Source organism: Neodiprion fabricii, chromosome 3 (assembly GCF_021155785.1).
Source record: "Neodiprion fabricii isolate iyNeoFabr1 chromosome 3, iyNeoFabr1.1, whole genome shotgun sequence".
In the NCBI taxonomy this organism is placed as follows: Eukaryota; Metazoa; Arthropoda; class Insecta; order Hymenoptera; family Diprionidae; genus Neodiprion; species Neodiprion fabricii.
The window spans coordinates 20736618-20760394 of NC_060241.1; the positions used below are offsets into that span (position 1 = coordinate 20736618).

At 36.8% G+C, this 23777-nt stretch overlaps 3 protein-coding genes across 7 annotated transcripts in view; 2 read left to right on the top strand and 1 right to left on the bottom strand.

Moving 5' to 3' along the window:
• The window catches only part of LOC124178916 (protein tincar), a 118357-nt gene extending 115343 nt beyond the window's left edge, over positions 1 to 3014 (top strand). Inside the window, exon 15 of the mRNA XM_046562716.1 lies at positions 1058 to 3014. Coding sequence (XP_046418672.1) covers positions 1058 to 2143 — 1086 coding nt within the window. The 3' untranslated portion in view covers positions 2144 to 3014. The remainder of the gene's footprint in view (positions 1 to 1057) is intronic.
• Positions 3015 to 7359: 4345 nt separating this feature from the next.
• Positions 7360 to 23777, bottom strand: part of LOC124178921 (COMM domain-containing protein 4) — a 32972-nt gene continuing 16554 nt past the window's right edge. Inside the window, exons 2-9 of one of the 5 annotated variants that reach the window (XM_046562723.1) lie at positions 15402 to 15659; positions 14467 to 14571; positions 13831 to 13902; positions 13491 to 13556; positions 10942 to 10981; positions 10121 to 10321; positions 9341 to 9487; positions 7360 to 9214 (exon numbers count right to left, since the gene is read on the bottom strand). In XM_046562723.1, coding sequence (XP_046418679.1) covers positions 9177 to 9214; positions 9341 to 9487; positions 10121 to 10321; positions 10942 to 10981; positions 13491 to 13556; positions 13831 to 13902; positions 14467 to 14469 — 567 coding nt within the window. In that variant the 5' untranslated portion in view covers positions 14470 to 14571; positions 15402 to 15659 and the 3' untranslated portion in view covers positions 7360 to 9176. Of the gene's footprint in view, positions 9215 to 9340; positions 9488 to 10120; positions 10322 to 10941; positions 10982 to 12215; positions 12574 to 12604; positions 12722 to 13490; positions 13557 to 13830; positions 13903 to 14466; positions 14572 to 15401; positions 15660 to 23777 lie in introns of those variants that run through there. The other 4 variants (XM_046562722.1, XM_046562725.1, XM_046562726.1 and 1 more) reach the window with 4 other exon arrangements.
• Positions 15521 to 21277, top strand: LOC124178917. Its single transcript, XM_046562717.1, has 5 exons — positions 15521 to 15668; positions 16081 to 16141; positions 17443 to 17582; positions 17782 to 18162; positions 18399 to 21277. Exons 2-5 carry the CDS (start codon positions 16082 to 16084, stop codon positions 19447 to 19449), a joined length of 1632 nt encoding a protein of 543 aa, XP_046418673.1. The 5' UTR covers positions 15521 to 15668; position 16081; the 3' UTR covers positions 19450 to 21277.

A 23777-nucleotide genomic window follows, 5' to 3' on the forward strand; every position in this document is an offset into this window, starting at 1 on the left:
TCTACTAACACGCATCAGTTATCACTACGGTTGAGAAAACTATGTATGTGTTGACAATTCTGTACGATTTGATGCCTGACTGATAATAGTGAATTTGCAGGAATTTGGTAATACTTCATTTTTTACCGAGTCAATCGGCAACGACGCTGTCAGTAAGCAGCGCATTTTTTGTACTTACCTATACAAGTGGACCTCGCGATGTATCCCTCTGAAGATTTTAACAAAACTTTGCAGGACTGTAAAGCGGGTGAAAACATACCAAACGTATTTTTTTATGCTGCAGAATCTCATGCTGGAAGAGTGAAATCAACTTCACAAAGTATCACATTTTTTTCGTTATTCGCCTTATAATGCGATTACACAACATACGAAATCAAATATCGAAAGTTTTCACTGATTCTACAATCCTGCAACGTTTCGTTTAACGGAGCGAGATGACTCACGAAGTTACCTTGTTGGTATATAATCGAAAAAGTTGCATCTACAGAATTTTCAAATCTTTGCTGACCATGCATGACAATTAGATCTAAGATCCGTGTGTAGGTTTATTGATTGTCAAAAATGGACAATATCGTTGAGGTTGATCACTCTTGAAATTTACAAAGCAATAGCTATAGCTGCCTTCGTTATTGTTGTACCTTTGTCGTGCCTACTAAAAAATTTCATCCATTGGGTACTTAAAATTCAACAGGCGAATCTGAAAAATCCATAACCAATTCTGATAACAGAAAAACCTGCTTTGAATCCTATACATTGCAAACTCACGAAATCTGAGTAAAAGTTTTAAAAAATCCGTCAAGCTTAAATAATTACATGGAAAATAAAATCCCAGATATCTGCCCCAGAAAATCCTGAAACGTTTGTAAAAGGTGAAAAAAATTGGCGAGATTAGCAATTTCTTTAAACCGATTAAAAAAAAAAGAAATATTATAGAAAACAATTTAATCCTTGAAATATAAATATACATATAGCAACGAAATTTCTGGAAGTGGTTAACGACTCATCACTGTCCGATACAAATGTCGAATGCGACTCTACCCCACGTTATTTTTTGTAGATGAACGGTGGACAAACACCGAGATGTCTGCGTCGGGCAGACTCTGGGATGCCCCACGAGGAGTTGACCCCGAGATCGGATTTTTCAAACTCACCACCGCTGGACGGTTCGACGGTACACAGCAACACGAGCAGCCAGAGCGAGACGTCGAGCGGCGTTCACTCGAACGCTAGCAACGCTAGCAACGCGAGTAACGCGAGTAACGCGAGCAACGCGAGTCAATCTAGCTCGCAACGTCGCGCAACGAGCGTCGACGACTTGACAGGGGAGCCAAGAGAGGAGCCTCAATGGCGCAGCTGCTCTCTGCAACGGGGTGTGCAGCCACCGACGGCGAAGACGGCGTTTTCGCCGCCGAATTCGCGACCTGGTACGAGCCAATCCTTTTCGCCCCAATACGTGAACCACACGCCGTTGATGAATGGCAGCGAGATGGTGGTGGCCGGATGTCCGGCCGTGATCCTCGAGAATCCGAACGAGGCGACGGTGGTAATACGGCGGAAGTTGTCCAGGCCGAAGCTGAGCGAGCCCCTGAACCCTAACGAAGAGCCGTTCGGCAGGTCGACGAACATGCGGATGACCTCCTTCACCGAGAACAGCGATCTCCGCTCCATGCAGGCCTCGTCGGCCACCCTCCCCCATTATCCGACCCAGCCCGTCGTGACCTACCCCCACTGTTCGACGATGCCGCTGCCCCACGCATCCCACAATCTCGCCGGTACGAACAACAACAACAGTGGCAGCAGCAACAACAACAACAACAACAACATGGCATCGGTCGGGAGTTGCGGCTCGGTTCCTCGGCACACGACTCTTCCCGCTCACTCGTCCATCCCCGGTCACACCACCCTGCCCTCTCATCATAACGGCGTCAGGCTTTTTCACGGTGGGCCGAACCCCTTCGTCAAGAGGTTTCCACCGGTACAGGTTCACTCCCAACCCTGGACACTGCCGGGAGGACATCACACCTTCCCTCAGCCGCAGATCGGTAAGCTTTCAGCACCCGCACAGATTAGACAGAGCGATCGTGATTCCGCAAACTTCTCCATGGCCAGCAGCGGGGACTCCGATACTTGCCTACCGCATTAGGCCACGTGTGGAGAGAGAGGAAACAAATCTAGGTTGAAATGATTAATGATCGGGGATTCATCAAACAAACGAAGAATATAATCTGTGTCATATCTGCACTGAAGAGTATTATTTTATGAAACGTTGCTCCTGTGTTAACAAATAATTAATCTCCGAAAGTTGCTCCTGTGTTAAAAAATAATTAGTCGCCGAAACTGTTGAATGAAAGTTTGCAATATATACGTGGTGTGCGGTTGATGATCATGAGTCCCGAAAATAAACGTTTGTAAAAACTGTGTCGAGGTACAGCTCTTACTTATCTGTTGTCGAAACGTTTGTGCTTCAAAGATTTCACATATTAACCACTAGTTATGTATTAATTCAATGGAGGGTAAACCTCTGTTGTGAACGTAAATCAAATGCCGTTCTAGAAACCCAAAATCATATGTATAATATATATATATATGTATATTAGGGTGGTCCTTATTTTGGGTAAGTCGGAATTTCAAACCTCTCACCCCTTGCGTATCTCCCATTTGCCAAAATAAAAATGTGTGCAAAGTTTAAGCCCAATCGGACAACGTTTACCCGTGGCCCAAGAGGGTCAAAATTTAATATTGGAGCCAAATGGTAAAAACGAGCTTGAAGGCCTTTATTTAAGTAGACCAGCGAAAAAAAATCGTAGCAGGCTATAATCCACAAAATTTCTAACTAAATTCACAACTAATTGAATGTACTGATACCGAGTTCCGCCAAAAATTTCTATGTCGAGTTGTAGATGTAAATACGTAGATTCTACAACATACGTACATCTACAAATACGTACATCTACAACTCGACATAGAAATTTTTGGCGGAACTCGGTATCAGTACATTCAATTAGTTGTGAATTTAGTTAATAATCTTGTGGATTATAGCTTGCTACGACTTTTTTTCGCTGGTCTACTTAAATAAAGTCCTTCAAGCTCGTTTTTACCATTTGGCTCCAATATTAAACTTTGACTCTCTTGGGCCACGGGTAAACGTTGTTCGATTGGGCTTAAACTTTGCACACATTTTTTTTTGGCAAATGGGAGATATGCAAGGGGTGAGAGGTTTGAAATTCCGACTTACCCAAAATAAGGACCACCCTAATATATATATATATATATATTCATCGAATCATGTATATATAATATTATATACATTTTTGCTTTTATATGTAAACAAATATGCATATTGGGCTCATTTAATGGTTGTCTTTGATACTGTTTCAGGTGATTTCCATTCTAACAATAAGCTTAGGCAATCCTCCATCTAATTAATATACATACATCAGTTGTGGTATCTACTAATTGCGAGAAAAATTGAACACGGCGTTGATTGCTTTACCGAATTCTTTATCACTGTTAAAATGTCCCCTCGCATACTACGAGTACTTATTGCTGTTGGAGAGAACCACTCAACAGCAATTTGTAGCTGAACAAATTTATGTGGTTATACGTTTTGTCATTCCATGTGTCGAAGCGCTAATTTCCGGCATAGTCGCGAAAATTTAATTGATAAAATTATTGCGACAATAAGATAATTGTCAGAAGATTATAAATTTCTAGATGAATTCAGTTTTGGGGGGATAACTGAAGGGGTAATCAATTTAACAAAGAAACGTTGATGTCTCAAATTTAGCAGACACAAATTCTTTCCACTGACACTTTCAATTTCAGTACTCGGAAAATTCACGTCTCGCGCCATAAATATACACGTATGATGTGAAGTTTGCGGTGCATTCTAGACTCACTGAATATTATTAAGATTACCTTGTCCTAGTTCCATCATTGTGTAAAAGGCGATTTAGATATAAAACAAAAAAATAAGGTGAAACAACAAAGAAGATGAAAGCAACCACAAATATTCCGTTAGTGATGATGAATAATTAAATGATAATCGTAATGCTATATTATAATAACATTTGTACAAGCTTACTGTATAAAATTAGTAACGTTAGTTTTTTTAAATATTGAATTTTATAAAAATTATATTATTAATCGTATGATTATCTTTTTCTATTAAAATATGCAAATGTAAATTTCGTTAAAGACATGTGTACATTGCTATAGTAGAAAAATGACTTCATTCATCCATCGCGGTTATCTTATATCATCACCATTTTTGTTTAGTTCAATCGATCAACTCACAAATATCTTCTTTTGTCGCATTCATGATGCTTCAAAAGCAATCATCCTAGCTAATTCACATCGGAATTGATTATGTACGTATCATTATTTTTAAAATATATTTAGCGGAACGAATTAGGGTTCCAATCACTGTATTAAATAGGCACTTTATTGTCCCAATTTATGCCATCAACAAACATTTCTACTTTTGATGATAAAAATGTTTCTACTTTTTTATTTTTCCTACGATCTTTATTTTTTTATTATTGATAGTCACGTACGATAACGCGTGAGAATCTACCAGATAGGTAGACCCATGAAGTCGATGATAATTTTCGGAAGTTTCATCTATCAGAGGTTGACCTGTTAATGTTTATTTCCTGCATTTTATGATGGATTATTAATTTTTGTGTTTTTGTATTTGCAAGTTCTACGTTAAAATTATGTAGAAGAAGCACAAATATCTCGTAAATCTTTCAGTCGAATCGTGCTTATCAATCAATAATATCAATAAACCATAATACGATATCAGATTCACAACCAGTGATATAAAAATCACCGGTAATGTCTGTCTGCTTATACACACTTTTCGGTGTATTTATACGCATGCATACGTACACTTGTATGCGTGGCAGAATTATATTATTAATAACAATGATGATAATAACTATAATATTAACAATAAAATTATCAATAATAAAATAATAATATTAACAATAATACTATCAATATTAATAACAATTATTATAACTATGATAATGAAAATAAGAAGAATGTTTACAGTAATATAATATAGTAACAATTACGTACGAAATGGTGTTATAGGTTTACAAGTAAGTAAATACAAAATTGATAAAGAGAATAATTCGAAAAGAAAGATAATAGAAAAACATCACCATTAGTCATCAAAAGCATCGAAACAAATACTACGCCATGAAACATGATTTCATATTGTGTTCAACTATGTTTAAACTGAATTTGAAGTATTGAACACAAACTGTATGCGTATGCAATGATGCAACATACACATTAGGGTAGCATTAAAAGCAAAACAACGGTAGCACAATTTCTCACTCCTGCATTTTTGATCTTCAATTCGTATTCGGTTGCGAAAATTCTTGAAAATTTACAGTCCTAGAACCAGAAAAAATGAAATTCTCTATTTTGCTACTTGGTATTGACACTAATCGCGAAATAACACTGTACTGCATAAGAAATTCGTACTTTTTTTCTTATTCCATGGAAAAGTTCAGTTACTTGGTACAAATGAAAGTAAAATAACAAGTTAGTTCCCCTGTTTCCTTAGCTTCAAAAAACTGTGATTTTTGGTGATCACTTTCTCCTAAAGTTCTTAGGATAGAGATCCGGATGCATTCCATTTGACGAAAACTGACTTTGATAAACATGATAGGTATATAATAATTGCGGGTTTCTTTGTGTACTAGTAAAAAATTACAAAATGCAGGGGAGATAAGAACTTGCAACCCGCGACCCTACTGTGCATACATATTGTAACATAGACACAATGGGATAATTCTGACGTAAACGAAATAGTGATTCGATAAAAAAAAGAAGCACATAAACATGTGTGTATGTAGTAAAATTAATTGAACTGGTGACACGAGATGTATACCGAAAAATAATAAGACGCTAATTACTTCAACGGGTTAAATAAATTCTAGACTAAAATGTATGATACGTAAAAAAATTACGCTGACATATCGTACTACACAATGCGAGGACCATATGAGATAATACATTTCCGTACCATAAAAGAAAATAAAATGAATCGTGCTGTAGCAATTCCCTTGTCGGGCGAAATCATGACTTGGGATTCAGGCTGACCAACGCACAGAGCGCCAAAATAATTGCTAAATATTAAAGCGAGCGACGAGGGAATAAGTCTAGTAGTTTAATTTCACTTTTTGCAACGTTTTTATTGGTATTCTAAAACCAAGTTACATAATCTGTAAACAGTTATAGTTGTGCATCATTTGATAATTACCACCAACATTCAAGTATATTGGTACACTATAATACCTATATCATGTAGACGAAATTCACATCATCGTAAATAATTTTCGAGTGATTGGATAAATATGCGAGCTGTCTGATAAATATATTTTCTTACGATTCTACACAATTAGCGTCCTTGTCGTCGACCAAATATCACTTTGATTTAGGAATATTGCTGGAATTAGCTAATCACGCACCGTGAGAAAAAGAAAAACAGACACGCACCAATACTCATTATTATAAAATACATAATATTAATTAAGAGATGCTACAATCCCCTTGTAATATGATCTTATCGTCAGCGAATTCGACATTCAAGTATTCGTGTCATAAAGAGTGTAAAATTATGTCTACGGTTTTGTGGGTAAGCCAATTGCGATCAATATGATATCGAAGGTTGTACGAAGAGTGGTAGATAATAATTATCTTTATTAAAAATCGTTATCACCAATCAATCCCTCGGTTATTATCATCAAATCTATAACATGACGTCATATCTGCAACGTGCTCAATTCAAGGTGTTACAAAAGTTCGAGCAGAGGAAAAATTTCCTGACCAACGATGTGTGGATAAGGAAAAAGTAGTTCGTCGGTGTATAGGTCCATTGAAATATTCATTTATTTATTGCAAAATACGGATTCCGGCTTGGCCAGCTATCATCAAGCAATTTTGTTCTCCGGATCGCTTTTGAGAGAATCACACAAAGCGTGCCATTGAAAACAAAATGCGAAAATAAATAAATGGATATTTTAATCGACTATCACACCAACAGTTACTTCTCCCTTGGATACACTTATGCAACAAGTATTTGAAATACACGGATAGTCGAAAGAAGCGAAAGAAACGGTGTTAGATGAAAATTTGTATTTATCTTAAATAATACGAGAGCGAAAATTGGGTTTAAAGTTTTCTATATTCTTTCGTCATTACAGTTGATAATGTCAACTCTTCTTAACCATCGGCAACTAACGAATGGTTATATGAAGCTGTACACCTTGTACTACTGCCATTTAAGGATGCGCTCGAATTTTGTTGAAACTCATACTTTTAGAAACTTTTTTCGATCTCTATAATCACATCATACAGCTTTCTTTTCAGTCCTATTGACTTTCTTGCGTTTTGTATCATTTTATTTTCTAATATTTGTTCTTTACCGAATAGGAAAGTTCCGATACTGGCTTAGTTAATAACGTTTCAGTTCGAGGTCAAACTTTAAACAGAAGAAAATTTTTTTTTTACTACTAACACAAATAATTATAGCGTGTTGCAATTTTGCCACGTGACGAAAACAATATTTTTAAACGGAATCGATATTTAGTTGCTTGATTTTTTCTCCCATTTGACGACCGATGTTCTGAATAATACTTACTAAGAATTGTTATATCGGTTAATACGTATACATGATATTATATATGCCATATTGTTGTAAATATGAATGATAAGCGAAAAACGAGTGTACGAATATTGTATAAAGACTGATTAGAATAGCCTTGGTATTTATTCGACAAATATATCATCTTCTGTAAAGGATAACTATATGTGAGGACAATATTTCATTTCCATTCTAAAATGAATTGCTCTTGCTTGGTGCATGTCATATTTTACCTTACATATACAAAATACTTAAATTAAAGCTAGATTCCAGGTTTAATTAATAGATATTAAGCGGTGTCACATCACTTGTTTTATTTCACACAGACGACTAGGCACTCTGCATTATTATAAACTATACATAGCCAAGAATCAATATAATCAATGTCCGCGATTACGAAGATGATTTTATTCTTCACAGGACAACCAACATCACTTGTAAGCGCAGATCTGAATCGGTACAGGTACAACAAATATTGTTATCGCCATAACGTATCAATATACATACATGCATATATATATATATTTATATATGTGTGTACTTATCAAAGCATCGTATACCATAAAACTGAATGTAAACTTTGTATATTCATTTAACAAGAAAATAAAAAGTAAATTATTCAACATCTCGCCGCGCCATCGTTTATATTTGTAACGTGGACAAATATCATAAAACGATCGCATCTGATTTTATTTCTAACTCTATACGTATGTGTACATCAAATATGGCAAAAGTCAGGAAATTGACCCGGCGGATCTAATAGTTTTCAAATCAATGTAAACTCAGGTTGGGGCAAATCACTAAATGAGGACCATGCGCCAAATAATGTCACCAAACAATAATCTCTTAATCTACCTCTGAAATCAAAAAGAAATAATATTGCTAAATTTTCAGATGGTGTAAAATCAATTTCGATTTATACGTAATTACCAATCGCGTTAACCTGCCAAATGAAATACGAAAACTGGGTAAGTTTTCTATCAAATACTATGTTGCAGAATTATCTGTAAACTAAAAATTAAGAGAAAGTTCACGCAGTTTTCAACAATAAAACTACCGTATACCCCTACATTTTCTCTATGAATTGTTCTAGAAGATCAAGTTACTGAGAGCATTGTTTTTGGCATGGTATCAATAAAATTAAATTAAATTTTGTTCAGTAAAAACTAATAAATTTAAAATTAGTATTTTACATTTAAGTTGATTACACGATTAATTAGCAATTGAAATTATAACTCATTAAATGTAACAGTTCATTATATTTTTAGATGTTCACGGTGCTATAAATGACGTCGTATAATGCTAATTCGTATTGTCCAACCTTCAAAAATATCAATGGAAACAATTGTGTGATAAATGGTGACTTCGATTTCATTTTACTTCACACCGTATCAATCAATGATATACGGTCTCTCGTTTCTATGGAAAACAATTGAATGCAGGTATCCTATCGCCATAATTTTATGTATCTCATGCATGAACGTATGACGTATATTAAATATCAACGATTCAATTACAGTCCTTCCATCAGTGACCGTGCTCTCTTCAGTTCTGCAATAAGTCAAGTAAATTAAATGACACCTCGGACTTGAGATAATTTTCAATGTAAAAAATTATTTAATATTCGCTTGTGCAAAAGATACTTTGTATTTGAATTTAATTACAGTCATTACGCACCTGCAAGCAATACCGGAATGCTTTCTTTGGGTATCGTGACTTTGTTGGTTTCCTCTTTTCCAGCGGTGTCGCTAGTTTGGAATGCTATTTTTACGAATGGTGATGTTTTCTCGTTCTCCAATGTTTCGATGAAAGAAAGACGTTTGACTGTAAACAATTCTTCATTGATCGATCGAAATTTGACAATGAATAACAATTCGTGAGGTATTCCCTTCTAAATTAATCAATTTTGATCGTCAGAATTTTTTATTTTATTAAATTTTTAGATGGCCACAGCATCTCCAAAACTCCTATTTCTTTTTAGCGTGTAATCGCTTTTACAAACATTCAAACCGTCTCACAGTTCCAACATATTTCAAATTCTCGATAGTTTCTCAAAATGATCATTTTTTGATTCGATTACCTTGATCCATTGATCTGTGAGTTGCTTATTCTCCAAAGCGCGGAAATAAATCGAAAGAAAAAACACGTGCACCGTGAAAGTAATTATAAAATAATCGGAACAAAAAGTGCAATTCTTAAGAATTTTCCCAAATATTTTAATAGATGGTAAAACTTTGGGAAAATTCAAATATTTGTAACTTAAACGCGGTTTCATAAAAGTAATCGATAAAAATTAATTGAATTCAAATCAAAATCTAAATAGTGACTTTCTCTCTATTTTCATTGTCAAAAGTGGATCACATACATCAAGTCTGAAAACTTTGTATGGATCTCAATTTCGATGCAGGAATAATTCTAAGCAATAGCTACGGTTTTTCGAATGTATTTCAAACTCACGTCTCAAGGACTGCGCAGATAACGTCGCCGTGATTTGGGGGCTGTGTTCCGTGTAAATACGTGCAAGGGTGGTGCTGTGCTCCCGAGGGAGGCCCAGTTGTTGAAGTTCGCTACTCAGGTCGGTCGCCGATACCGCATGACTCGTGGAAGACGAAAGTATTAAGTTTAAAGCAGCAACGATGGCTTTTGCATCTCCAGGCTCTGTATTGGCATAGAAAATGCGCGATGAAAAAATTTTAAGAACTCGAAAAGCATTCATTACATATGGATCGTAAAGTATTTGCCGTTCCTAATTGGCGGTCACGTTGTAAAGAGTTAACCAGATCCGTTTCTTTTTAAATGTTTTTCGCGAGCTGGATTCGTGGAAATTAAAAAGCAATCTTGCCTTTCGGAACTCGTTCGATATTGAATAATATTTGAGAGAAAAGAAAATGACACATAGAGATGCTGGAATGTAATTTCACCTTGAACTAAATTCTAGTAAGCGAGAATTGTTCCATTGGATTCTCAAAAAGTCAAACGCAAAATACACGAATACGAAAAAAACGGAACTTTTTATGATCAGTCAAGACACGAATATCGTACCTAATTTTGAATAAGTACTACAGATAATTCGACCGACCATCATCGATACTCCTCAGGAGAATAATTTTACAAAATTGGTTGAAAAGCATTAGTTACGAGCGTGTTGACGTTTTTTCTCCGTCCATCTGTTTTGTAAAGGCTCCAAAACTTGTAACGAAAGAATTTAAATGCCGTTTTTTCGTATAGCTAACGCATGTATTATAGAAGATAAATTTTCATGAATTGTTAATACAAACCTAGCTTTGCGTCCTGCGTGAGTTTCTTCACTTTATCTTCCTGCAACACAAGTCGAATGAACACGAGATAAGTGAAAAAATAAAATTGTAATAAAATAGCCTGTTAGTTGTGCTATCGCGAAAAATGTCACTTTGAATACAAAATTCTGGTAAACTTGGTTTTGTATCTTGAAATTCGGTAAAACGATTTAATACGTCCAAATCATTTCCTATAATAATGATTGCCACCTCACAAAAGATGGCAAATGTATTGCTGTAGCTGAATTATTCAAAAAACTTATTTGCAAGGTATAAATTGTACGCAAATGTAGTATCAAATTCGTCATACATGGTAAAGCCAACAAATTGCTAATTCCCTGCGTGTATTTTCACACATACGAATTCGACGTTTGACTATTTTTCGCGGGTAGATATTGTTTGTTGCTGCTATTCTTTTCTTTTTTTTTTTTTTTTTTGCTTGCTTGCCCACGTGGCTATAACGCGATGTCGAAACTCCAAAGTAAAGCAAATAAGTCGTGACATTGAATTGGATGCATTACAGCTAGCGGGAAACAGACCGAAAGGAAACTCGATTGCTTTTGCGTCTTTTGGTTCTTTGCCAGCGCTCTCTGCTTCGCGACTCGCGTGTGATATTGACCAAAACTGATTTCACCTAGGTGGGTGTGAAAAATGATATATAATGTTCGCATCTCGGGAGTTCACCTAAAAAATAACAGCGCAAACCACACGGTGAGAAAAACAATAAAATATGATAAAAGCCATGATGGATACAATCCGACGCACGTATCAAGGTGTACTAATACTGAGTGAATTTCGTATGGTAATAGCATATGTTGCGTGACAAGTGCGGAAAGTGGGCGATTTCGGATGAGTGTGAAGTTTGCAGCATGAGCCAAGGCGAGCGCTGCGATCACACGAGTCAGATATCGCCCATCCTACGTTTGATATCCGCATTTTGTCCAACATCTGCGAAGGAAAGTCTGATTCGAGAAGCAACGAAGCTGCCACTGAAACCGCGCAAAATTTGGGTTAGGCAACTTACGCTCAATGACGCAGTGCGTAAAATTGATTTACTCGAAAGTACGCATGCTCTAAAAAAAGCCCTGGTGCTTCAAATCGAGCACTTCGGTTGTGCGCACGCGCAAACGCCGTTTCATCGCGCTATTTCAACTAAGAATCGAATTTTTTAAGCAGGTGTTGGACAAAATCATACTTATACGTACCTACACGCTGATGAAAATATAATACAAGTAATTATCACTCTACACACTTACAAAATTTTGTACATGTACGGAACTCACTCTGTAATAACTGGCGAACGTCACGAAAAGCCATAGAGTGGCATTAGGCATAGAAATTTAGAAACGACAAAAAAGAGGGAAGCGGATGTTTCTTCGGTTTTCTGAATATATAGTATCAGCCATCCAATAAGAAGCGCGACAACGATTGTGGTCAGTCTCAAAATACCAACTCGGTAAAGAAAGCAGCTTGCCTTCAAGAACAAGTAGAGGGAAATGATTAATAATTGTTTGGTTAAGTACGCAGCCCTTTTGAATATCGACCAACTCGTTTTCAGAACAATATTGGCAAATGAAACGGTGAAACACAGATTCACAATAACCGGAAATGTCATACGCAAAATGTAATATAATAACGAACAAACTTTCGAAGCAATGTTTGACGATATTTTCCAAACTCGCGTTGAGACCATAGCAGATTATCTCAGCCTCGCTTTCCTGATCCGCACCAAAATCTATCTCGGAATGATGTTAAATTACATTTGGAGAGAAGTAAATTCCTTAGGCTCGACGTGATGGCTAATTTTCAGGAAATAAACAAAGGATTATGAACGTAGTATATCGCAGGTGAACGGCGATTTCAAATGGAATTTTTTTGAGGGATTTTGCGCTGGGTGAAAATTTTCGATAACACTTGTTATGATTGAAGTACTCAGAACATCGTGTACGACAATTTATTATGACCGATTCAATCACACACTCAGCACACTGTTTCGTCACGATATTTACAAGAGTTTTAAATCATATTCAACGATAATTTTCGAAACTTTGAGTTTCGGGAACCCGTATATGTGCGTATCTTTACAAACTATAATTCATAACCACGAAGCGGAATTAATTTAGAAGACACGTAAAGAGAGATGATTTGTTGAATTTACCAAGCATAGTGAAAGAAATCTTTTGCTCGTTCCAGTGAATGTGGTTTCACTCAATGACTAAAATTGTTGTTCTCATCAGTTTTTGTTAAAACTGAGTAAAATTTTTTGGTCTTTTATTCAGGTTTGCAGGATTTTACACGATTTCAGGGATTCCATACAATTTCATAGGATTTCATGCGATGATTTGCATTTGCATTCCATCGGTCGCGAGTCTGTGCGAGTGATGCGATTGAAGTATTCATACTTACTTAAACATCAATATTAGATTCATTAATCGCAATTGAATTTTCCAATTTTCTATGCTTTTCATCGACATTTCTTTCATTTTTCATACGACTATGATCAAGCGTTAACTACTTTGCCATTGACTTACGTCAAGAGTTCCTTCCGTCAAAGACTTGGCTACGAGTTGTCCGAGAACTTTCATCTTGATGGACGTCTGCGAAAAAATATCCAAGATAAAAGTAAATAATAATGGTATAATGTGGCGGAGCCACGAAATGAAATTTTCCCGTCACATCAGGCGAGTTATATATATCCCTAATAAGATAACGTCGACTAAGAATTAGTTGGTCACGTAACAAATAACAAGCCACGGTCAATGATACATATATACACAGCGCCCTAAAGGTGTGGGAAATTTATCTTTACGATCATGACCGAAAATCACATGTAACTAGAACAGAATAAAAAACACAGATTTCCAAAATTACCATTCGAGAAAGCGTATTTATCTCCGCTAGTAGCCAATCGGGGCAATCAGCGTCTCCGAGGAAGCGAAATTTCTGTACAAAAAAACAACGATTAGTCATCCCTCAAAATGAGTCACCCCCAGATTTTTGTGCCATTCGGTTGAACTTCATTTCATCTCATGCGTTACCGTAGTTTAACTTCCAATGGTGAGAAAATGAAATCATGAATTCACTGCTTATTTCTTTCGGAAGCAATGTTGCGTTATCTGTAATACGTATAATTAACCCTACGTGTTTCGTTTACTAATTTTTGACCACTTTTTTGCAGCTCACGCTGATTATTTATTGAAAAACGAAGAAAGTGAAATCCTACAGGACCCTTAACGATACGTTGTACCCAAGAGATGGAATTTACGAGGTTGGGGCGTTTTTTCACCCCCCCTTACCGGAATAGGTAAAAAAAAAATAACGTTACCGTTCTAGGGTTAAGTTCCACAGTTTCATGTAAATTACAAAGAAGTTGAAGAATTAATAATTCTTCTCCAGAATGCCATTGAATCTCATATTGTATTGGATGAAGTTTTTTATTCACCAAAACGAAGTAAGCATAATATTAATTGAGTCTCGTTACAGTCAGAGATATATGAAAAATCTTACCATTTTGTTTTCGTCTTTTTATCTCCAATCGGTTTCTTTCCTCCGGAGGAGGGGAATTCCTTTTTTCTTTATTCACGCACCGTTGAAAACCTCACCGGAATAATTCTAGAACAATGTGTGAAATCATATATATATTAATTTCAAATCTGTGAGAGAATATCCTTGCAAAATGACTGAACTATAATCGTATGCGTACAGTATAAAGTATGTAATAGGAATAATTGCTTTTCGAGCAATTTCACGTGCGAAAATTAAGTATAAACGAGTAATTTTCACAACGGTACAAGTATGTCGTCGGCTGTTAAATGAGACTCGTTTAATTTTCCCAGCGTCTGCTTATCGTCGTTGGATAATCTATTTCTGTATGGTATAAATTTTGTCTACATATATGAACGAGAGTTCGCGAAACGCGAAACGCGCAACGAGGCAGGCTTTATTATCACGTAACCGCTCGATGAAACGATTTTCGTATCAAATCGGTTTTTTCATTCAAAAATTTTAGATGATCTCTGGAGATCTCTATGGTGAAAAAAGGCCGAAAACAAAATGAAATCAAAAACACCAAGGTTTTGACATTTTAAAGGTTCTAATTACACCCTTTTTCCCGAAATTGACTCTACTTTTTTATTTAAACAAGGCATTAACGTCGATTTATTGCTGCGCAAGCGTTAAATTTTCGCAACAGTTACAAGAAAATATAGTAACAGCGATCGTAACGAGAAAGAATAGTAACGGATACTAGACTTTCCGGTAACTTTCTACCTAGAACTATATTTTTCAATTGTGGTAAAAAATGAAAATAGTCAAGGAGCGAGCGGTAACCGAAACTAAAAATTTCTCTCTGTGTGTCGGAGTCCGTTTATTCTTAAGCAATACTCTTCGCCAGCGTAATAAGCAAACAATTCGCATATTCGTATATGGCATTGCAATATAACCTTTGGACCGCACAGCGGCTGTATACAATCACATCGTTGGTAATGTTTGCTTATAATACAGCCGGGGGCATCGGATTGACGTGGGCCAGGCCCTCGGAGGGTGTATTCCCCGTGCAATCCGTGTGCTCCTCGAACCGCGACTTCTTCACCCGAGGGACCTCGAATCCTGCTCTTATATACCCGGACGAGTCAGGAACTTCAGACACTCTTGCGAAAACGAGCGGACGGACGGATCGCTTCCAACAGGTGGACTGCGCCCTGCAACAGGTAGGCCGGCTGCTGTTGAAACCATATCACCCTTTTCCCTTTCACCCTTTTTCGAATCACTGCATACATCTTTGTTCACCATCGCTAATTCATGACCGTTGAATAACTAAGAATAATTTTCGAGAGACAGCGATAAGAAGTTATCGTAAGTTTCCACGTCTAGAACAATGACGGAGTACCAATTTTTTGAATCTTCAACTCTTGAGAAAGTAGTCATTGTTCATATTTTTAAATTGAAGTTTCGATCCTGAATATTTTTACTCGCTCTCTCACATAAATTCCAGTTGTCCAAACCGGGTCTTGTTAAAATGATGTCAAAATGATGAAAAGGACTAAAGATGTTTCAATTTTGATACAAGTCAACGAATCGTTATGAATTTGATAAGGAATGATCGATATTTTTTCTTTCCAGAATGAGGGAACTACTAGTAACGATCACCCTCCTGTTTGTGGTGTCGTCTGAAGAATTCGAGGTCAGTATGATATACTTGCTTCTGCAAAAATGTTTCGGTTCGTAATTTACTCACGTTTTCCGAAAAAAATATTCAAACAATATTATTAAAATCCATGATAGGCGATTTTTAAAGAACTCATTGTCGAATAAAATAGGCAATGATCAACTCGAATCTATAGTGCGAACTTCACTTTGTCATTGTCGAGAGGAAAAAAAATTTGTTTCACAATCAGTAAATTTGTACGAATCAGTCTTCCAAACAAAACGACTCATCGTGGAGGGAAATTAGACGAGTCTACTAATTTTTTCAATAGTCTTACAGTGCTTTCAAACGAAAAAATCGATTCGAAGCTTTTGTTTGTAATGTGCGAATCTCTTTTTTTTGCATTCCTAGGAGAAACACCGTAGCTTACGAATGTACTACTTTTACAAAGACTCGACCTGCGATCATTTTGTAATAAAATTGCCAAACGAATAATAAGAGCTTGATATTCTAAGATCTATAACATTCAGAGCGACGATATGAACAGGTGATTTTCAGCCTCGCAAACCAGTCAATTTGAACAAAAATATTTTCACACAAAAGTTAGATGTACTCATAAATTATATTCATCGGTATGTGCTATGCGCTGGAGTTTTTGTAATACAAACTATTCTCAGCTTATCGCGATGATATTATTTTTTATTCATTTATCCCCTGCATCAAATTAAGGCTAAGCAATTTAGATGTTCATCTACAGTCGATCTCTGAGGTACTAAATTAGATAGGCACTGACGGGAAGTGTCGCGTGTTGTTTATAGTGGGTGGATGATTTTTTATTTTTTACATGTTATTTCCTTACCCTCTTTTTACTTATTCACACTTTCGTCGCTATATCGATTTATTCAGATGTATTGTTATATAGTCATATCATAAATAACGGATTATTTAAACTTCAGATGGTCTAATTCTCACATCCAGTTTACTGTTTAAAACCATTAGAGATACGTCCGCACCTTTTTCCTGTCAAGAACTAGGATGGAGTAATAAAATCAAACTATTGAACAGTGAAAGTTTAACAGAAATTATAACTAGAATCTAAATATTTTGGATGATATTGAATTGCGAATAAATGAGAAAACTTGAGCAAAATTTATGACATCACTGTATAACCAGGAAAAATTTGACAAAATTCTAAACCAGTTCTTGGAATTTAAAATGTCACAAGCTTTCTCACAGTGTCTTAAAACCTCAGGACGCATTCCAAATTCCAATATTGACGAACCCTTCAAATCTGACGAAAAAAAATTTCAACGTAAGCCCACCAATTTCTGATTCAGATCAAAAAGCGGGCAGAGATTCCTCCAGAAGTTGACCCGAATTTCTGGCCAGTTCGAGGCAAACGATCACACTGGAACATCGGAGTGCCACATTACTTCAGCAGTTTATCGCAACAGCGTCCAGAAGTCGATTTCCTGGGGTAAGGTTCACATACGAAACATGTTCATGACCAATATGTATCAACATTTTATTTAAATCATCGTCACCAAACATTCGGCTGCAGTCGAATCAAGAATTTACTCATTCCAAGCCTAGAGGTTTGATCAAAATCGTTAATCAGGAGGGCCGAATACTCTTTTTGTCCTGATACAAATTCGGTTCTCATCACATGTCCACAGATACTCGAAGGCCATGAAAACCGTGCGTCCCTGGCCCGGTTCAGGCACGTTCCTACTGGACCAAGGGGAGCTGGCCTTCTCCGACAACTGGAGGTCTGGACTTTGCCCGAGAAAGAAGTCGATCTCGTTGATCGTGCCGCTGCGCGATTGGCAGCCGGATGGATGCGACGGAGTTTCCGGATGCGGCGAAGGATGCGGACGATTTTCCGTATCGCGAAGCCGCGATCGAAGGAATGACGAGCAGGCGCGAATCGACGAGCCTCTTTACGCGGAGGAGCCGCGATGGATCGAAATAGACTACAAGCATCACGAGCTCGAGAGATCCGCCGGCAATGAGGAGCCCTTCTTCGTCGCCAGGGGGAAAAAGGGCGATGATCGCAGGTAGAGTTCCATGGAAAATGTTCCAGTAACTTTACTTTACTTTTTAGTAAACATAAATTATGACAATGCGTGTCTAACACAGATTCCATGAAAGACACATCTTACGATCTTATGTTCTGGATAACGATCGAACACTTTTATCACTCGAACATATGCGCGTGTCCGCCATGCATCGACTAATTTCAAAGGACCAATCAAACCGCAGCACCGATTGTCTTCTGCGCTTCCTTTTTCAGGGATTCTGACTGCAGGAAGCGACGACAACTTGAGGAAGTCTTTGGCTCGTACGATGACGAGCCATTTTTCGTCGCCAGGGGAAAGAGAGAAGTCGTTGAAGAGGAAAAAGATGCGGCGGGACTGCGAGTAAAACCAATTTCAAAAATGACCGGGGAGAACAAATTCAACTATCAACTGAACCGGGCCTATGCAAAAAATGGCCCGAGCGCCAGAAAGAGGCCGGGGAACTCTCAGGAAGATGAAAAGAAGGCTGGGAATTTTGGGGGAAAATCACCACCGAAGAACTCCGGGTCGAGAGCGAACGGAAAGCAGAAGGAGGCGGTTTCTTCGGTGCAAAGTGGACTTCTCGACGACCAGGAGGGTATTCATCGACTATCGAAACGTTCTTCCGACCCTAACGAGGCCCCGGTATTCCACGGAGATGACGAAAAATGGCGCAACAACGTCCAGTCTCGTTATTCTCGGCCTCGTGACAAGCACTCCAATTTGCAGAGCATACTCGAGGAGCCGTTCTTCATTTCTAGGGGCAAAAAGGATGGAGGAGATGAATATTTATACGACGCGGGGGAAGAGTTACCGGTTAGAACAACGCCCAGCGCGGAGGAACGAGCAGCGATCGACGCCATATTGAAAATTTATCGCGGTCTAAAGACCAGCTCGCTTTTTTATACCGGTGGGGGTTTCGAGCTATCCGGAATGCTTGGCGAACGCGGCTTCGAGCCTGCGAAAACAAAAAAATCGGAACAGGACAAACCGCCGAGAAATCGGAGAGGGATGCTCGATGATCTTCTGAAGAGCGACGATCCCTTTTACGTCACCAGAGGCAAACGGCTCTTCGGAAGACTCGAGCCGTCGGATTTTTCACCGCCGAGACAATCGTTGGAAACTATTCGCAGAGAACCGTATAATAATCGCGAGAATTCTGGAAGTTCGGGAAAATTTTCACTTTTTGCCAAAACCACACGCACGAAACTGCTCAGTAAATTGTCAGACTTTGCGAGACCCAATTTTCGAAACTTCACAAGCGTCACACTCAGCGACCGCAATTAATCGGTAATAATATACGAACAGAGTACATATAACTAATGGATTGATAAGTAAATTTGAACAATTGTTAGCAGCGAACAATTAGCAAATAAAATACATATTCGCATCTTCAAAGACCGTGGTTATTTTTCACGGTTGGTTGCCCCGTTAGAATATTGATGATGACTTTTTTTCTGTATTCGATTCCAACAATTGATAAACGGTACATAAACAAATTGTAGCTATTGGCGTACAGGTATAAAATTACCGATACACGTTCTGCTTCGTAAAATTAAAAATTTTAATTAGACTGCATGTCTATAAGTACGTAAAGATATTATACGTTAATTTACCTGGCTGGCAAATGAATAAATAAATAAATTTCGTAGAATTCGGCACCAGTGCTTCCCTTCAATAATTTTCTTACATTCGTACATTCGTTTCATGTGTTGCTAATAATTCCTTTTAAGGGATCGAGTTTTTTTCAAACATCATTACATTTTTACAGTAAACGATGAAGGAAGAACTATATATTGTACACATAAATCAGAGCTTTCGAATTTCGAAGAGATTTACCTGATAGGTAATTTCCGAAGATATTTTAATTTTTTATCCATTCACTCTTTCATACTTTCTATTACCAAATAATCATTATCAAAATTGCTTTAATCTTTTTGGCAAGAGGTACTTCGTTGGAAAATTTCACAATTTATTGTTCGAAGGATGAGAAATTAGACGCGGAAAGCTGAACTGAATAATAATAATAGTAATGAACACAGGCCTCTGACATCCTGAATCGTAATTCCGCTATTCAATTATAACATCTTTATGAGACAAACAACTTTCTATGGCCGATGCAAGCGGACAAGGAAGCTTGTGATCGCGTGGCGAGGAAAGATTGAAAAATTATTTACCGGAAGTAACGCGCCATTTTATTCGCTCTAGCGTGACGGCTAACATGAGCAAAGCACTCTACTCATCGGTGAAAGTAGGTGATTTTTGTACTTTCGGCAATGAAGTCAGACGGCGCCCAAATTTTACAAGTGAACGCGCAAGCTGTTCGCATAATTTTGCATCACTCTGAGCAAATTTTATGACATATTGTATGCAAAAAATCATAATACAATAGCGTCGGATAGAAACATTTAGACCTCGTATATCTGAAAACAAACGTGTATTCATATTTCATAAGCCATTTGTCATTTGTTGCTATTTTAACGAATTTTTTTACAAAATGAAACAGTTTTAAACATACATCTCTTTAAACGACACGAACGTGTATTTACAATATATAGATAATTGCGAATATTTCTATTATTTATTCCTCTTTGGGATTCTTAATTGATCAATGATTACTTCTTATTTCTTACAACGATTAAACCGCGAGATTCGATTCATTCTATCGTTTGTCCGTTGCTTTGAATTGCTTCAGCAATCCATTTTATTCACGCTTGGGAATCCAGGTATCTAAGATTACCGCAATCGGTCAAACTAATTACAATATTAATACCAGCCGGAACATGAATGTTCGAAAGCGAAACAAATATTAGATTATTCATATCATTTTTGCTTCTAGCACATAATCGCCTACGTGCGAGATTGAGATGAAATAAATTTCCTTCAATGACATTGAAGAAAATATGAAAATTAATATATTCTTTTCCACGGTAAGGAGGTATGGAAAATGGTGGTTCAAAAAATTTCTCAAGACCCAGGCAATTTTTTATATAAGCTTTCTAAAGAAACATGTATATTGTATACATGCGCATACGTATATGTTATAAATATGTGTAATATATACCGCAGCTCAACCCATGAAAAACAATTTTCACCCCTGAATCATGCTTCAAAAAGTACACCCTCGCATAACCATACAACGTATGTACGTAGGGATATTTATAGCCCATTCGGCGTGAATTCTAATTCTTATTAGCAACAAACAAATTATCATATCAATCTTTTTATCACGTCGGTATGAATAATATTCATTCGTCGCGAGAGGCAAGATTAGTATCGATTTATACTTGATTTGACTAAGTTTTTACTCGCTAATAAATCACTTTTGTAATGCTCAATTCCGACCAAACTTATAATCAATATTCACCATCATTTCGTTCATTTAAATGCTGGGATATTTTATTGCACTATTATAGATTAATATCTGAAAGCGTCGTTTCGTTTTCCATTTGAAATGCAAAATTTTACGTATCTTCACGTGAAATTGTGCGGCACGTGAGAGTGAATTTAGTTCTCATCGATTCGAGCCTGTTAAACTCTTCTTCGTATTTTCACCGCTCCAAATTCGAAATTTTTAATCGAATTGCTGTCGACGAGCTCAAGAACTTGGGAAATTGATCCCCGAGCTAGCGAACGCTACTGGTAGCTACTTGATCCTCGATTGTGAAGTTTTAAATCCTTGAAGAGTAGGAAGCTTAATCATCTCCTAACTCTACACCTGTCTAGTTTTATTCCTGAAATTCGGACCAGCAGTGGCGGGGAAACTTTTTATTAGTGAGATGCATTTATAATATTTAATTGAGATTAAAATAAAATAAAAATTACCTTTTTAGTTATTAATTCGTGATGTTCATAAAGTAAAAATTACACTTACATTTATGGGGCATTCCTCCACGCCAACTCGGTAAACAGTTCACCGTGACATTATTTAATTTCATCAAGGATTCTTTCTACGTCAGTACGACCCCTGACAAGCGTCCAAAAAAATTTTCAAGTTTTTTTAACCACTTGTCTTTACCCTATGATTTTTTTAACCCGTCTCAAAAATACCCAAATCGATTTTTATGAAACAAGAAAAAAAAAATTTGGTTTCCGAAATGAAACATTTTCATACAAAATGGCGGCGGAGTGGCTAATGAAAAAGTTTTTCCTTCAGATTGACGTGATTTTTGTAAAAATTCAACATTTCTCAAGAATCCTACATAGTATCACTAGATTTTGGCATTTTGTCTTGAAATCTTTTTCGTTTTTTATTCGAGATTGAAAATTGCGATCTGCAGATTGTCGCGCGTGGCAAAAAAGAAGCTACCTTTCATCAGCCACTCCACCGCCACTGTATGTTAAAATAATGAAAAAGAAAAAAGAAAAATAAAATTCTTGTACTTCAAGGCTGATATTAACATGTACGAAAAACAAAGCTAAAAAATATTAATTCACGTTTCTTACACAAATTAAAGAAAATGACCCTTGATCTCGTGTAAACAAGGTTTTTGTATTACCCCTTAAGAGTTTCGGACCGCAGATTTAATCTATACCGTTTTGGTGCAAGGTACCTAATGAAATTTTGAACAGCAAATTTATTACAGGGGTATAATTTAATTACGATAATTATTAATATATTAGAGAGATTATAATATTCAGCATGCGTGCTCGAAAAACATCGTTGGTAAAATTATTTCTCACTTTCCTCGAGTAACGTCGAAAAAATATAGGTACACGTTTAAATTAAAGTATTGTTTTTATTTATTTATTTTTTTTTGTTTTTTTTTTCGCTTCAGTGTTACCTTCTTCACTTTTCTGGTAGATCTTATTATTGTAAGCCGCATTTGTCGCTCTGCACGCGTCAAAACTTCGGGTCACCGCCCCGCGTTATTCCACTGCAACAGGTACATTATACCGCCATACGACATATTGATACACGCGAATTCATTCGACCGAGTTTAATTCGAGCAAACTCGTCGCTTCTTTTTAATCTTTTAACTGGTTAACGAAGGTGTAGAAGAATCTTTCAATTGTCGTATGCGGAAAGGAAGTTCCAGACGATTTTTACAAAAAATTAATATATCTCCGAAACGATGCTTTGAATTCGATGATTTATGGTTATTAAGATCTAAGGAAGTTGTGAAAATCGTCGAAATCAAAAAATAAATTTCTTTTCAAAATTTCTTGTGCAAGCGTCACTTATTTTGACTATTCTAAAAGCCTACGCATCTTGTCACATTTTCCTCGAACCATTCACGTTTGTTCGGTATTTCAAGTTAGTGAGCCATGGTGAAAAAAAAAAAGTCATTACAATAGATAAGAATATTACACAATAAAATTTCCGTAGAAAAAATTTTACAGGATATTCCAGGTAGGATTTATACTTCGTAGATCGGATTTGTGTAAAACCAAGAGCCGCACGATCTTTCTAAACGAAAAGTCAACTCTTCACACTCATAATTCGCGAGTCGATCGTACGGCAAACTTCCTCTATTCCATTTTTTTTCTCTTAAAACGTAGGAGCGAAAATCTGAAAATCTCCTTCAATTCAAAAGCGACTAAAAATTCAAACCCTTGAAGCACTGGATAATTTTCCCGCCTTTGACCCTTCCAGTTGCAGTACAATGCTCATT

Coding starts and splice junctions, on each gene's coding strand:
- LOC124178917 (XM_046562717.1), top strand. CDS start 16,082: ATGAGGGAACTACTAGTAACGATCACCCTCCTGTTTGTGGTGTCGTCT. Junction 17,583..17,781: donor CCAGAAGTCGATTTCCTGGG/GTAAGGTTCACA, acceptor ACATGTCCACAG/ATACTCGAAGGCCATGAAAA. Junction 18,163..18,398: donor AAAAAGGGCGATGATCGCAG/GTAGAGTTCCAT, acceptor TTCCTTTTTCAG/GGATTCTGACTGCAGGAAGC.